Below are 14,528 nucleotides of genomic sequence, written 5' to 3'. Positions count from 1 at the left end.
TTGAGTGCAAAGCTAAAGTTAAATCTGTTTATCAGGAAAATGCAGTCTTGGAACTATATTTACCTGTTTTGTGGCGAGATTTTTTGTTTTATAATATTTTTTTTATTTTATTTAAAAAAATAAATTTTAATTAAAATAACCTCAAGTTATTGAACGAAACAAATAAAGATTAAAATTTGTCGAACGAAGCTTTTATTTTTATTAGATTCGTTCGATAAATTTTTAATTTATTTTATTTTTTACAATTTTATTTATTTTTTTTATTTTTACTTTATTTTATTTATTTATTTTTTTTTATTTTATTTATTTTTTTTTTTTTTTGAATAAAAAAATTGTTTAGAATAAATAATTAAATTTAAATTAAATTAATTCTAACTTAAATTAATTAATTAAATTATTAAAAATATTTTTCTAAATTTAAATTTTATTTTTCTTATGAAAAATAATTTAATTAAATAAATATTATTTTATTGCAATAATTTTAAATTTAAATTCAATTAATTTTTTTTTACAATAAAAATTAAAGCTTCGTTCGATAATTTTTAATATTTTTTAGTTTTCTTTTAGTTTTTTTTAGTTTTATAATTACTTGAGGTTAATTCATTTAAAATTTATTTTTTTAATTTTAATAATTAATTTTACAAATTGTTCAATGAAAAAAGGTTCGTTCGAAAAACATAATATTAATTTTTTACAAGTTTTCACTTTTAAAAATTAAAAAAAAAAATTTTTGAATATTTTTAATGAAATATTTTAAATTAATTATTTTTTATTTTTAATTTAAATTTACCTAAATATTAATTTAAAATACTTTTTTTCTACAAAAAAAAATTAAAAATTTAAATAATGCATCGAAAAATCCTAATGAATTTCAAACATTTTTTAGGTTAGTTCGATTGATTTTTGTAAACGTAAATTTTAATTAAATTTTATTATTTGAATTAAAAATGAAAATAATTAAAATTAATGAAAATTTTTCGAACGAAGCTTTTGAATTTAGAAGATTCGTTCAAAATTATCAATTAATTATTTCAATATAATTTTTATAAAAAACATGATCTTTGAGAAGTTTAAAAATTATTTTTTTTAAATTAATTTTTAAATAATTAAAAATTTTTAAATGAAATTAAAAATTAATTAAATTAATTTAATTAATTAATTAAATAATTAATTTAAAATAAATTTTAAAAAATATTATCGAACGAAGCTCATATTTTTTTATTCTAAAGAAAGATCAACTGATCAAAGCTTCGTTCGATGAACATTCGCACAAAAATTGAATCAAATTCTAATTTTTCATTAAAATTCGAGTTAAAATCAACGCTCTTTAAAATTTTATCACACAAAATTAAGCACACATTAATTTATTTGTGTGATTGTCCATATCGCTCTGTTCTGCTTCCCTTTTCTCTCTATTTATATTTTTGCGTTGCTTGACACCTCGACGCTCGCACAATTTATATTTATATGCAAAACAGATCAGTTTTTGTTATTGTTAGTCGTTGTTCGAGCGCAAAACTAAAATCCATACACTTTCTCTCTATTTTCCCCGAAATGATATTTATTATACACAAACAGGAACACAAAATCATGCAAACTCCATAGTATTTTATTAGATATTTATTTTAAATCACGCCAGCAGATAATGCCACAACCGCACGCCGTGGTTGCTGGCCCGTTCGTTTCGTTATGGAAAAAGTGTTGCCTTGCAAAGGGAAATTTTCGCCCGCCGACATTAGGTCATCATCAAAATTATATTGAGTGATTCGGAAAAATTTTTCGCTTTAATTAATCACGCTGCGAAATTTGCTAATGATTTGAAGCTTTAATGATTTCACAAGTGAACGTTTAACGAACAACAATCGACATTTTGCCGATAACGAGTGAAAAATCGCGAGAGAGATAATTTCCATTGAATTGCGTGCATCAAAAATTCATTAACTGCCAAAACAATCGAGCTCATTAATTTAATGATTTATCTCTTCTTCTCTCTTTTCAGCTTCACGTATTCGTTATGAAATCACGAGTGGCAACATTGGCGGCGCATTTGCCGTGAAAAATATGACCGGTGCAATTTATGTTGCTGGCGCTCTCGACTACGAGACACGGAAACGGGTAAGTTTCGTTCGTTAGACAAAAAAAAATCTAACGAAAAAAATAATAAAAAATTTTCAGGTATCTCGCAGAATTTTTTTTTTACATGAAAATCGTGTTTGATTCGACAAATTGCGAAACAAGAGGAACAAAATTTTACGTGTTTTTGTATAAAAAGTAATGAAAAAATGTTGTTTAAATCAAATTAGAGCGTGAATGGAGGTGAATGAGACACGCGTTGGTATTCTCAAGAATGAGACATTTACCTAACAGTTACTTGTAAAATAACCTGTGAAATTAAAATTGATGAATTTTACATCTTCAAGGAACTTTTCGAGTTTTTTTTTAATAATTTGAGTATTAAAAAAAATATTTTATCAAAAATTATTTTAAATATTAAAATATTTTATCTAAAGTGTTATATTTAAATTTTTGTACAAGATATTTGCCTTTTTAGTACTAAAAATTATTTAATTAATTAATTAATTTTTTTTTTTTTTTTTTTTTTTTTTTGAAAAAATTATTAAAAATTTCCTTTTTTAAGAAAAAAAAATTAAAGAATCATTAAGTAATTTTAAATTTTTAGTACAAAATTTTTTTATTAAATCAAAAAATTTTAAAAAATATATTATAAATTAAAAAATATTAAATTAAATTTAAAAAATTTTTGATTTAAAAAAAAATTAAATTTAAATTTTTTAAATAATTTTTTACCTAACCATTTTTTTTATATAAAATATTTTTGTGTTTAAATTCTTAGTATTGTAAAATTAAAAATGAATTTTCAATCAAAAAAAATATTTAAATGGAGTAGGTACTAAATTTATTTAAAAAAATAAAAAATTATTTCAAAATGAAAAAAATATTTTAAGGTTCTAATTTTAAACATTTTTAAATAAAATTAAAAAAAATAAAGTACTAAATTAATTTTTATAAAATTTGTAAAATTCACCCATTTTTGCTTCACAGAACTTTCAGAAGAAGAATTATTTTTAAAAAAATGTCTCAACAGATGAAAAAAATGAACCAACCGGAAAATCTCCTGTCTATTTTTGTGTGGTTGCCTTTACACAGCGCTTCTGTACTAATCCTTGTATGTCATCATCCTCTTGTTAATTCAATTGGATTGGCTTAAATTACAAAACTTTCTCATTTTTTCCCTCTGCTGTACAAAAAAAAATACTTTTGCTCTCGGCTTTTCATTTCAATTAGCAAGCAATTCAACAGTGAACGACAAGGACAGCCAGGCAAATCCGGAAATTAAATCAATTAAAGGAAGTTTTGTGCGCTTTGTGAACGTGTTTCAGTCAATGCAACCACACAAATTCCAACTGTGAATGCAAGTGATTGAAAATACAGAGAGACATAGGAAAAAACCATAAAAATGTGTAATTAAATGGCACATTGACGTCATGCATTTCGCATTCAAATGCAATCAATTTTTTTTCTCCGGAAAATTAGCACAATTTGTCTGAATCAAACACGAAACGCGTCAAAGTCAACATTGAATTAAATTCCTCTTTTCAAAATTTTTAGTACGAACTCCGCTTAGCTGCCTCCGATAACTTGAAAGAAAATTACACGACAGTCGTGATTCACGTCAAAGATGTCAATGACAATCCGCCCGTTTTTGAAAGACCCACGTATCGTACGCAAATTACCGAAGAGGATGACCGCAATTTGCCCAAGCGTGTCTTGCAGGTCAATCTCGTTGTTTTTTCGCATTAATTGTGTATTGATTAGAAAGCATGTCTTTTTTTGGTAGAAGAGCAGCAGCTTTTAGTCCTTTTGTTTGCTCGTTAAAGATTTTTTCGTTCCCGCATATAAATTTGAATTTAAACGCAAAAAGACAACATATGGTTGCTTTTTTTCCTCTTTGCTTCGTTCCTCACTTATTATGTTTATTATATTCACATTTTCATATTATTATTATTTTTTTATACATTTTTCGTTCATTCGATTCCATTCGAGGTTCGAACACAAAAAGAACGAACTTTATGTCGATTTGATTTGATTTTATTTCATTTGATTGCATGTTATTTGAAAACACATGAAAGGAAAACCAAAAAAAAAGGAGGTTGGCGAATAAAGTTGTTGAACCCCTTTATGTACTAAAAAAAAATCATGAGAAATTTTTTTCCAATTTTTTTTTAAATTTATTTTAATAAAAAAAATTATTAAATTTAATTTAATTTTTTTTTTATTTTTTTTTTATTAATTTTAATAAATTTCATTAATTTTATTTTGTAAAAAAAAATTATTAAATTTAATTATTTTTTATATTTTATTTTTTTAACAATTTAATAAATTTTATTGTATAAAAAATATTTTAAATGATTTTAAAATTATTTAATTTAAAAAAAATTATAAAAAATTTTTTCAGTACAACAATTTATTTTAAATTTATTTTTTTTTTAAATCTTATTTAAAATTTTATATTTTTTAGTACAAAGGAATGTTAATTTTTTTCTACTGAAATTTTCATAAAAATTAAAAATTATTATTTAAAAAAAATTTTTTTAGTACACAAATTTTGTTTTTTTGCTCTGTACTAAAATATGTAATAAGTACTAAAATTTTCTTAATTTTTTTTTAATATTTATTTTAAAATATATTTTTTTTTATTTTATAAAATAAATTATGAATAAAATTTAAGGAAAACCTTCATGTTTAGTACAAATTTTATGAAAAATTAAATTTTTAGTACTAAAATTTGTACTAAATTTTTATTTTTAACTCAAAATATTTTTTTCTCAAAAATAAGTAACTCGTTCAATAATAGTTTCACATCTCTGTCAATATTTTATTTTGTTATTTCAAACAAAAACGAAGAAAGAAAAATAACGAATTCATCTCTTCAAATACTCATTGATTGATATTATTTTTCTCGAGTTTGTTTTGTTGTCGTCGTCTCCCAACATTTCTAATATCGTTTTTTTTTTCGTACATTCAAAGACATAAGTAATTTATTGCAGCTGTTGTGCATTTCTACTTCATCCTTTTTTTATAACATTTTTATTTATTTTTTTGTGCCTTTTTCATTATTTTTATTATCATTTTTTTGCATGGCTTTTTGTGTTTTTTTGTTTTTTTTTAGTACACTTTAACATTAGTGGCAAGCGATAGTCTAAACGAAAATCATACCACAGTGATTATCAATATAAAAGACGTAAATGATTTGCCACCTGAATTCCCGCAAAACTCGTACGAACATACCATGGACGAGGAACTGGATGCACCATTTAGGATTATGCAGGTTATTAATTAGTGTAATATTAATTATGGTAAAAGGGTTTTTTTCTCATTTTTACTTCTACTCGACGCGAAAGGAGAAAAGCAGATATAAAAAATTGAGACAAGAAAAATGTGGTAGATTAAAAAAAAAAAAGTTTTGCTATATACGAGCCAAGTAGGTAAATAATGAAGAAAGAAGAAGAAAATAGTGGATTTCAGGGCTATATATTTTATGGTAGCAACAAAAAAAGTCGGTCTGGCGAATCAACACACAAACTATCACTTTTTATCTGCTTGTTGTTGGTCGTGTTAGTCAAACGTAACTCATGAAAACTTTTCTTGAAAAGTAAAATACGGCAAAAGTCATCGTGAAACATCGTAAAAAACATAATTATAAAGACACGAATTGTGCCGTTAGGGTTTTAATCAAGTGAATTTACTGACAAAAAGGTCAAAGAAATTTATTTCAAGGATGATTTGTTTGAAAGAACTTTCATGGAAAACTATTTTAACATTTTTAGTACAAGAATTGAACAAATTTTAATTTTTAGTACAAAAATTTTAAAAATTTCAATTTTTAGTACAAGAAATGAAACAAATTTCAATTTTTAGTACAAGAATTAATTTTTAGTACAAAAAATAAAACAAATTTTAATTTTTAGTACAAGAAATGAAACAAATTTCAATTTTTAGTACAAGAAATGAAACAAATTTCAATTTTTAGTACAAGAAATGAAACAAATTTCAATTTTTAGTACAAGAAATGAAACAAATTTTAATTTTTAGTACAAGAAATGAGACAAATTTTAATTTTTAGTACAAGAAATGAAACAAATTTTAATTTTTAGTACAAAAATTTGAAAAAAATAATTTTTAGTACAAGAAATGACACAAATTTCAATTTTTAGTACAAGAATTGACACAAATTTCAATTTTTAGTACAGTAAATGAAACAAATTTTAATTTTTAGTACAAGAATTAAACTAAAAACAGAATTTCTTTAAATTTTATTCAAAATTCCGTAAAAAATTTACATTTTCTCTCTTTTATCATCCTTGAAGAACAAAATTTATCCCAAGCATCGCACTTTCCGCATTTTATGCAAGAAAAACTGCACTTTGCAGAAGATAATAATTAGAACAACGGAATAAATTAATCCTCTAGTTGCCTGTAAAGCGGCAAAAAGTGTTCTTCACAGAGAAAGCGACTGTCTGTTAAAAAGGCGAACAGCGGCAAACAGGAATTCAAAAGAGGAAAAATGCATTTTAAAAACGTTTTATGTAACAATTTAGCTATTTAAACGCAAAAAAACAACTTGAAACTTTTGATCATTATTCTTTTGTCGTCTTTTAGTACTACTTTGAATGATCCAAGCAATTTTACTTTCGAACCATAATGGATGCCACAGAAGAAAAGGGATTGAATCAACAATCCCAAGGAATTGTCATTCCCTTTCCATCCTCCGCGGTTATCCATTGACGTCTCTGTTAATTTTAATTAAAATTTTGTGGTCAAATTTTATTATCTTTATAAATCATGCCTGGTTTTCTCGGGGATTGCGGAAGAAAATAATAACAAATAAAAAAAAAGAGGGAAAAAGGAAAATCTTGTTAATAATATGACAAGGTAAGGACTTAATCGCGCGGGTGATTGTCTTTTTTTAAAAAAAAAAAAAGAGCTCGTGTTATTTTAATGCCGTCCTTCCATCATTTCCATCAAAAAAAAAATTATCTAAAAGCAATTGTTTCGTCTATCTCTTGTTAAAAGCCGCGTGTTTTTATGTTTTTTTTTTACGAGAGAAATTCATCATTTTTAGTTAGTTAAAAGACATTTTTAGCGTTCTTTTGTCCTTTTTCTTGTCCCCGAGATATTTCGCTCTCTGTGTTATCATCACGTCAAAACTTTTTCTATCTACTCGATTTTTTTTTTCGTGTTTGTGTTTCAAACAACTTTTTTAAAAAAAGAAAAAAAAATAACGATACACTTTTATCTTCGAAAAAATATTTTTTTTTTTTGCCTTTAAAAAATGTATGACGAAATTAATTAGATTTCTTAGAATTAGGCATAGTCTTCCGTTATCATCGGTTCGACGTCGTCGTCGGTTCATTGGATAAATTTCAAAAAAAAAAAACGGAAGACGATGAAGTTTCTTTTCACAAATAAGTATTTTGTGTTTGTGCACAAAAGGGAAAAACGCAAAGAAAATACGAAACTTTTAATTAAGTTTATATCAAATTCATTCCATTATTGCTGCGTATCACCATGGGTATGTACGATTAGTGCCCGGAAGGTAGACATGTACTTTTTTTTCGTCGACCAATATTTTTTCTTCTTTTTACAAGGATTAGCTCGCGCGCTCAAATTACGTTCCATTGTGTCACTAACTTTTACTTTTTTTTTACGTTTTTCGGGGAAATAAAAAAAGGTAAGACACGACAACGGTCAAAAATTATCCCTTTTTTGATGGAAGTTTTAACTGATTTTGCTGTGGGCGATGCATTTCGCGGATTTTTAGATACAATTTTCGTGTCATGTTTTGATTAAAAGAAACGCAGAAGAAATACAGAAGAAATTTATGATGGCTTTTAAAAAAAAATTTCAAAGGAAATTAAAAAAAAAAATAAAATTATCAAAAAAAAATGTTTTTGAATTATTTTGATAAAAAAAATAATTAATAATTAAAATGGTTGAAAAATTTCTTAAAATTTTAATTTTATATATTTTTTAATAATTTAAATTTTAATTAATTTTTTTTTTTATAAAAAAAACATAAATTATTCAAAACAAAAAATTTTAATGAATTAAGTTTTTACACAATTTCATTAAAAATTAAAATTTAAATTGAATTAATTTTAAAATAAATTTAAATTTTTTTAAAAATATTTTTTTCAAAATTTTTTAAATCTTTTTATTTTTTTTTATTTTAATTAGTTTATTTTTTAAAAATATAAAAAATGAAAAAAAAATATACTTTAAAATTTAAAAAAAAATTATTTAAAAAATTGTTAAAAATTCATATTTTACTAAAAATAATGAGCAAAAAATTTTAAAAATTTTTTTCACGTCTTTTAAAATTAAAAAATAAAAGAATAAAAATTTTTATTATTTTTTTTTTTTTTTTTAATTTAAAAAAAAAAAAAAAAAAAAAAAAAGAAAAAAAAAAAAAAAAAAAAAAAAAAAAAAAATTTTATTTTTTTATTTAATTTTATTTTTTTATATTTTTTAGATTATTGTCAAATAAAACATGTGCGTTTTTCACGCATAATTTCCCATCGCACGAATCTGCTGATAAAACACTTTTCCCATCCACGCTATCATCCTCCCCATTTCATAGTTAAGTGACACTTCGTGACGGTGCTAAAGCAATTTTCAACATTAATGTATGTAATTTTAAATTCAATTGAATTACTTCATTGTCTTTCATGTAACATCGCAGAGCATGGCACTCCGATGATGATTACATGAAATTATATAAATAAACATCATCATCGTTTTACGAGAAAATTGCCTCATACACACGTGTCATGATGAGAAAATATCGCGTGGAGACGCCCGGCAATTTTTAAAATCCTTAAAATTGAAGTTCCCACAGAAAAAATAAATTATTGATACGAAAAATTAACGTGGGAGGTAAAAACGTAAATTTAGGTATCCATTTCTTCCGTTTGTCTCGTAGAAATTTTTCAAAGATACCTAATTTTGGAAGCTGTGAGGTAAATCAATACCGGATACCGATTGCATATTAAAAAGTTTACTGAAAGACGATGAAAGTCTATCGTTCGACGACGTGTTCTGTGCCGAAAATGGGTATCTCGAGACATATTTTAAATATTTATTGGCTCAAATGACATTCGAATGCTCTGTGTGTGTGTTCGGAAGTGATATAAAATTCAAAATAACAACAAGTTTGACATGATATCTTGTTCGAATTGAATTGAAGTGCAAAATTTCCAAGGAAAGAAATTTATTTCTAATGCAGTTAGCACCAACTTTTAATCTATTTCCAATTCAGATATTGGAATTTTTCGACATAAATCTGATGTATCATCAATAAATCAATGTGAAAACACACACTTGCAAAAGATGATGATCAAAAGAGCCGAGAAAGTATGCTCGTTAACGTGTCTCTGAGGTAAAATGAACTTTGACTGAGGAGTTTTGTTAATAATTGCGAGCTGCAGGGTGTCGATAGAATTATTTTTGATGAACAAGAAGTCAAATTTAGAATATTTTAAATGAAATTTTGTTGAATTAAAGTCTGTTTTTGATAGAAAAAGTTAAATTTAGTGAAAAATGTAATTTAAAAATTATTAAAATATTATTTAATTTAAATTAATTTTTTGACTACAAATTCGTTCAAAAATTATTTTTTAATAATTTTTTTTGAAAAAAAAATTATTTATTTTTTTTATCAAATTTTTTGACAATTTTTCGAATATTAAAAATATATTTTTACATTGAAAAAATTAAAAATATTATTTAAAAACATTCACAAATTATTTTTAAAAAAATTATTTAATTTGATTATTTTTATTTAAATTAAATTTTAAATTTTCCCATATTTTCGTTTAAAAAAATAAAAATCCAAGAATAAAGTAAAAAATATTTTTTTTTTTTAATTTTAAAACTAAAAAGATTGCAATTAAAATTTAAAATTTAAAAAAATATTTTACAAAATTAATATTTAATTTAAATAATTAGTTTTATTAATCACAAAAATTAAAAAAAAAAAAAATAATAATTTTTTAAAATTAATTATGAATTTTTTTTTCAAAAAATCTAAAATTTTTTCATTTAGTATTATTTTTATTTAGTCAAAATTTAAAATAAAATCTATTAAAAAATTATGATTAAAATAAATTAAATTAAAATATTTTTTTTTTAAATTTAAAATTTTTCATTAATTTTTTTTTTATTATTTTTAAATTTTATAATTTCATTAATTAATTTTTTCCAAAAATTCTTCTTTCATAAACTTAAAAAAAAATAAATAAAATGAATAAAAAATTTTAAAAAATCTATACTTACAAAAATTTTCATCCCAAACAATCTAGACCAAAAATTCTATTCAAATTTTAGAAGAATTCCTGTTATTTGATCCACTGAGCTATCCAATTAACCACAGATTACGTTTGCCTTCAGTAAATTATCAAATTCTGAACAAAAATTTCCATTTCTCGTTCGTAACAAGAACATCCGAGCCACAAATGTAAAGAATTTAGCATGTTTTGTTCCGTTGTAGAATTTTAACAAAGTTTCGTTGTTGTAGCTTAGTTACTGCTGCTTTTGTAGATAATAACTTGCATGTTCATATTTCACATCGTTATCTCTCCCGTTCGAAAAATAAACCAATAATCTTTTCTCCGCAAACTTTCACAGGTCACAGCAACAGACGGCGACAAAGATCGACCTCAGAACATTGTCTACTTCTTGACCGGGCAGGGTATTGATCCCGATAATCCAGCCAACAGCAAATTCGACATAAATCGCACGACAGGCGAGATTTTCGTGCTAAAGGTAAGCAAATTGTCCCACATACACATTTTTTTGTTATTAATTGCGAGCTGATGACGAGCGTTCTGACACATTCATGATGACACGTCACATATTTTCCATGACCAAACCACGTGGTGTGTGTCTGTAATCCAACGATAAATTATTTTTGCTCTTTTCGTCTCGGCAAAATATTTTTTTTCGTTTTTTGCTGCCAAACGAGACATGTAATCGTCCCTTGGCTGAACGAAGAAAAGTTTCATATTTTATTCCACGCGGTAAAAAATGACTCGAGATAAATCATGTGTGTGTGTGTGTATCCTTGAATTAAGTCTCGATTTTTAGCTCATTCTGGAACACGGCACTGATTCGTGTAATTTCTTGTTGCAAAAAAAAAATAAATAAATATTAAAAGTCAAATATTTATCATAAAACCTGCGTCACCTGAGTTTTTGTGTTTACAAAACAATTATTTTAATTTTTAAAAGGGGAGAAACAGACAAAAATGCACTTAGAGCGCTTGTCTGCACGTATTTCGAGAGGTTTTTCACCTTTTTGTGCCTTGTTTGGAGACATCACAGTTGTAATGTGTGTGAAATTTTCGCACGTAATGCCTAACGAAGCTCACACAGAAAACAAATGATGGCATTTTTTCTCTCATTCCTGTCATTCGGGCATGTGATGAAGGTATTTAAATAACATTTTGCGAGAAAAATGTCCAAAAACGTATAAAATTGATGTTTTTGAATGATTTTTTAAAAAATAAATTGTGATGAAAATTAAAATTAAAATTTTTTATGAATTTATATAAAAAAAAATTTGAAAAATTCACTTTAAAAAAAACTTGAAAAAAATTAAAATAAAGTATATTTTTAAAATATTTTTAATAAAAAATAAATTAATTTTATTTATTTAAAAAAAAATTATTTAAAAATAAAAAATATTTAAATTTTTAAATTAATTTTCAAATAATATTATATTAATTTATATTTAATAATTTTTTTATGGAAAATATTTTATTAAAAATTTAATTTTTTTTTTAAATTAAAATTTTCAAAATAATTAATAAAATAAATTTTCAAAATTTTTTTTTATATATTAAATTAAATAAAATTTTGAATTATATTTTAAATCTTTTTATTTAAAAAAATCAATTAATAAATTGTATTAAAAATTTTTAATAATTTTTACAATACATATATTAATATTGTAAAAAATAATATTTAAATATAAAAAGAAATTAAATAAAAAAAAAATAATTATTATCCAAAATTTACAAAAATTATAAGTTTTTGTGAAATTTTAAAAATTTTAAATTTAAAAAAAATATAATTTTTTATTTAAAAAAAAAATATTTGCAAAAATTTAATAATTTATTTTTTTTATTTTAATTATTTCTTTTTCTTTTTGAAGAAAACTGATCAAATCCATTGTTTTTTTTTTATCAAAAAAAAATAAATAATAATAATTATAATAAAATTTAATAAATTAAAAATTATGGGGCAGTTTTCATTTTTTTTTTTCAGAAATATATTTAAGAATAAATCTGAAATAATTTTTAATTTTTTTTTATTTAATTTTAATTTAAAAAAAATTATCTAAAAAATAATTTAAATTTACAGAATATTTTTAATTTTTTTCAAAAAATCGCATCTAAACATTTCTCCCTTTCCCTTTTTTTATTTCATTTCGTCTTATTTTTTTCTGTCAGTCATTTTCACAAACACACGTCGTCCCATGTAAAATAAATAATGATGATGATGATTATTTCATCCAAACTAAAAGAACGTAATATACATATTATTTATGACAAACACACACAGAACGAATACGAAAACGCACCTGCAAACACACACACACACACATTTTTCTCCGAGTTAAACAAAGCTAATTGTTCCGCAAACACCGCATCGCATCGTCTCTCGTGTCACATGATACACCGATTTTTTACTCGTAATCCTAAATTGAGCTCAAATTTACTCGTTCACGGCGAAAATCACTCGCGGCAATGCAAATATTTCTTCAGAACGAGGAAAAAAAACGGAAGAAACCAAAAAGATGAAATTTAATGATAATTAATTGAGTTAATAACATATGTTGATGCGTTATAATAAATTATGTGTGTAAGTAACGTTTAATGGATTTATCGCGTAATCACGCGCAAAATATATCTCGTCACAACATTAATTAGGCACAAAGAAGCGAATTCGGCAGAAATTGAAATTGATTACAATTAAGATTCCGGTGAAACGTGACAAAATTTGCGGTTCATAAACTCCGTTATGGAAATTTCTCGGGCCAAAAATGCACAATTCTGACCAAAAATGTTCAAGCAAGAGATTTTAATCGAATTCGAGCCACATTATGCACCAAAAATGGCAAAAGTAAACATTTGCCCATGTCTCCAAGTCAAGGCAGGTCAGGCTTTCGTTCGTTTTTTGGCTTCTTTCCAGACAATTAATTATAAGTTGGAAGCTCGACGCCCCCATATGCTCCCATATGTGCATGCGTGTCACATTCATAATAAAATCTGATGACGATAATAATAATAATAAAAACAAATATTGAAAATTTATCTACAAAGTAATAAAATATATAGTTTTAAAATTAAATTTATTTCTTCTCGTGTCCTTTTGTTGACGCACGAACCTCAAACAAAAGGAGAATTTTGCACCGGAACAATTTTCGGGATGGAGAAGCATCACGTTTCGGTTGTAATTGTTTCAAATGACGGTTAAATGTTAAATATGAGTGAAAGAAGGGATCTCTTTATTGTTATTATTTCGAAATGTTTGAACGAGACACACAGGAAAATCGTTCATTGGAAAGAGAAACCCGGAAATTTTAGTTTATTCGATTGTTTATGTGATCCGAAGTACGAATCGATAGTAAAATGGATGAATTTAGAATTTTTGGAGGATTAATAAATAAATTCTAAATTGAGAAATAAATTAAATTTTATATATTTATATATTTTTTTTATTTAAAATTATTTATTTAAATTAAAAAAATTTTAATAAAAAATAAAAATAATAAAAAAAATATTTTAATTTTTTTTTTCATCAAATTATTTTTATTTTTTAATTTTTTTTTATTTTTAATTATTTTATTTAAATTTTATTTTAATTTTTAATTATATTTTTTTATTTAAATAATGAAATTAAAAATATTTAACTAAAAATTAAATTAAAAAAAAATTTAATTTTAATTTTTTCATTTAATTATTTTTTTTATTTTAATTTAATAAATTAATAAATAAATTCTAAATTGAGAAATAAATTAAATTTTTGAAAAATTTCGCAAATATTTTGAATTTTCGTAAAAATATATGAAAATTTTCTTTGAACCTCTTTTTCAAAAATTGTAAAATTAAAAAAAAGGTAAAAAAAACGTAATTTTCAATTTGAAAGTTAATTTGTTAATTCTGAAGCTTGAAATTCTTTAAAAATTACGAAAAATTTCTTTGGATGTCTTTTTAATGATTTTTAAGCTTGAAAATTTGAAAAATAAATAAACTTTAAAAATAAAAAATTTTTAAAATTTTGAAAGTCTTTTTCATCATTTCTAAAGCTTAAATTGATCAAGAAATAAAGAAATTTTTTTAAAAATTTTAAATGTTTAAAAATTTTTTTTAAAAGCATATAAGAAATAGAAAAAAAATTACCTTGACATTTTCGACGAGCCTTTTTAATGAAACAAAAAAAATG

The 14,528-nt window shown here is 23.4% G+C and overlaps 1 protein-coding gene across 1 annotated transcript in view; it reads left to right on the top strand.

Annotated features, from left to right (window-relative positions):
• Positions 1-14,528, top strand: part of LOC134832733 (neural-cadherin) — a 180,766-nt gene that overhangs the window by 148,903 nt on the left and 17,335 nt on the right. The window contains exons 11-13 of the mRNA XM_063846864.1: positions 2,000-2,115; positions 3,631-3,795; positions 10,708-10,845. Of these exons, the coding sequence (XP_063702934.1) occupies positions 2,000-2,115; positions 3,631-3,795; positions 10,708-10,845 (419 nt within the window). The remainder of the gene's footprint in view (positions 1-1,999; positions 2,116-3,630; positions 3,796-10,707; positions 10,846-14,528) is intronic.

This window comes from Culicoides brevitarsis, chromosome 2, assembly GCF_036172545.1.
Source record: "Culicoides brevitarsis isolate CSIRO-B50_1 chromosome 2, AGI_CSIRO_Cbre_v1, whole genome shotgun sequence".
Lineage (NCBI taxonomy): Eukaryota > Metazoa > Arthropoda > Insecta > Diptera > Ceratopogonidae > Culicoides > Culicoides brevitarsis.
This window is presented reverse-complemented; position numbering and strand designations above follow the sequence as displayed.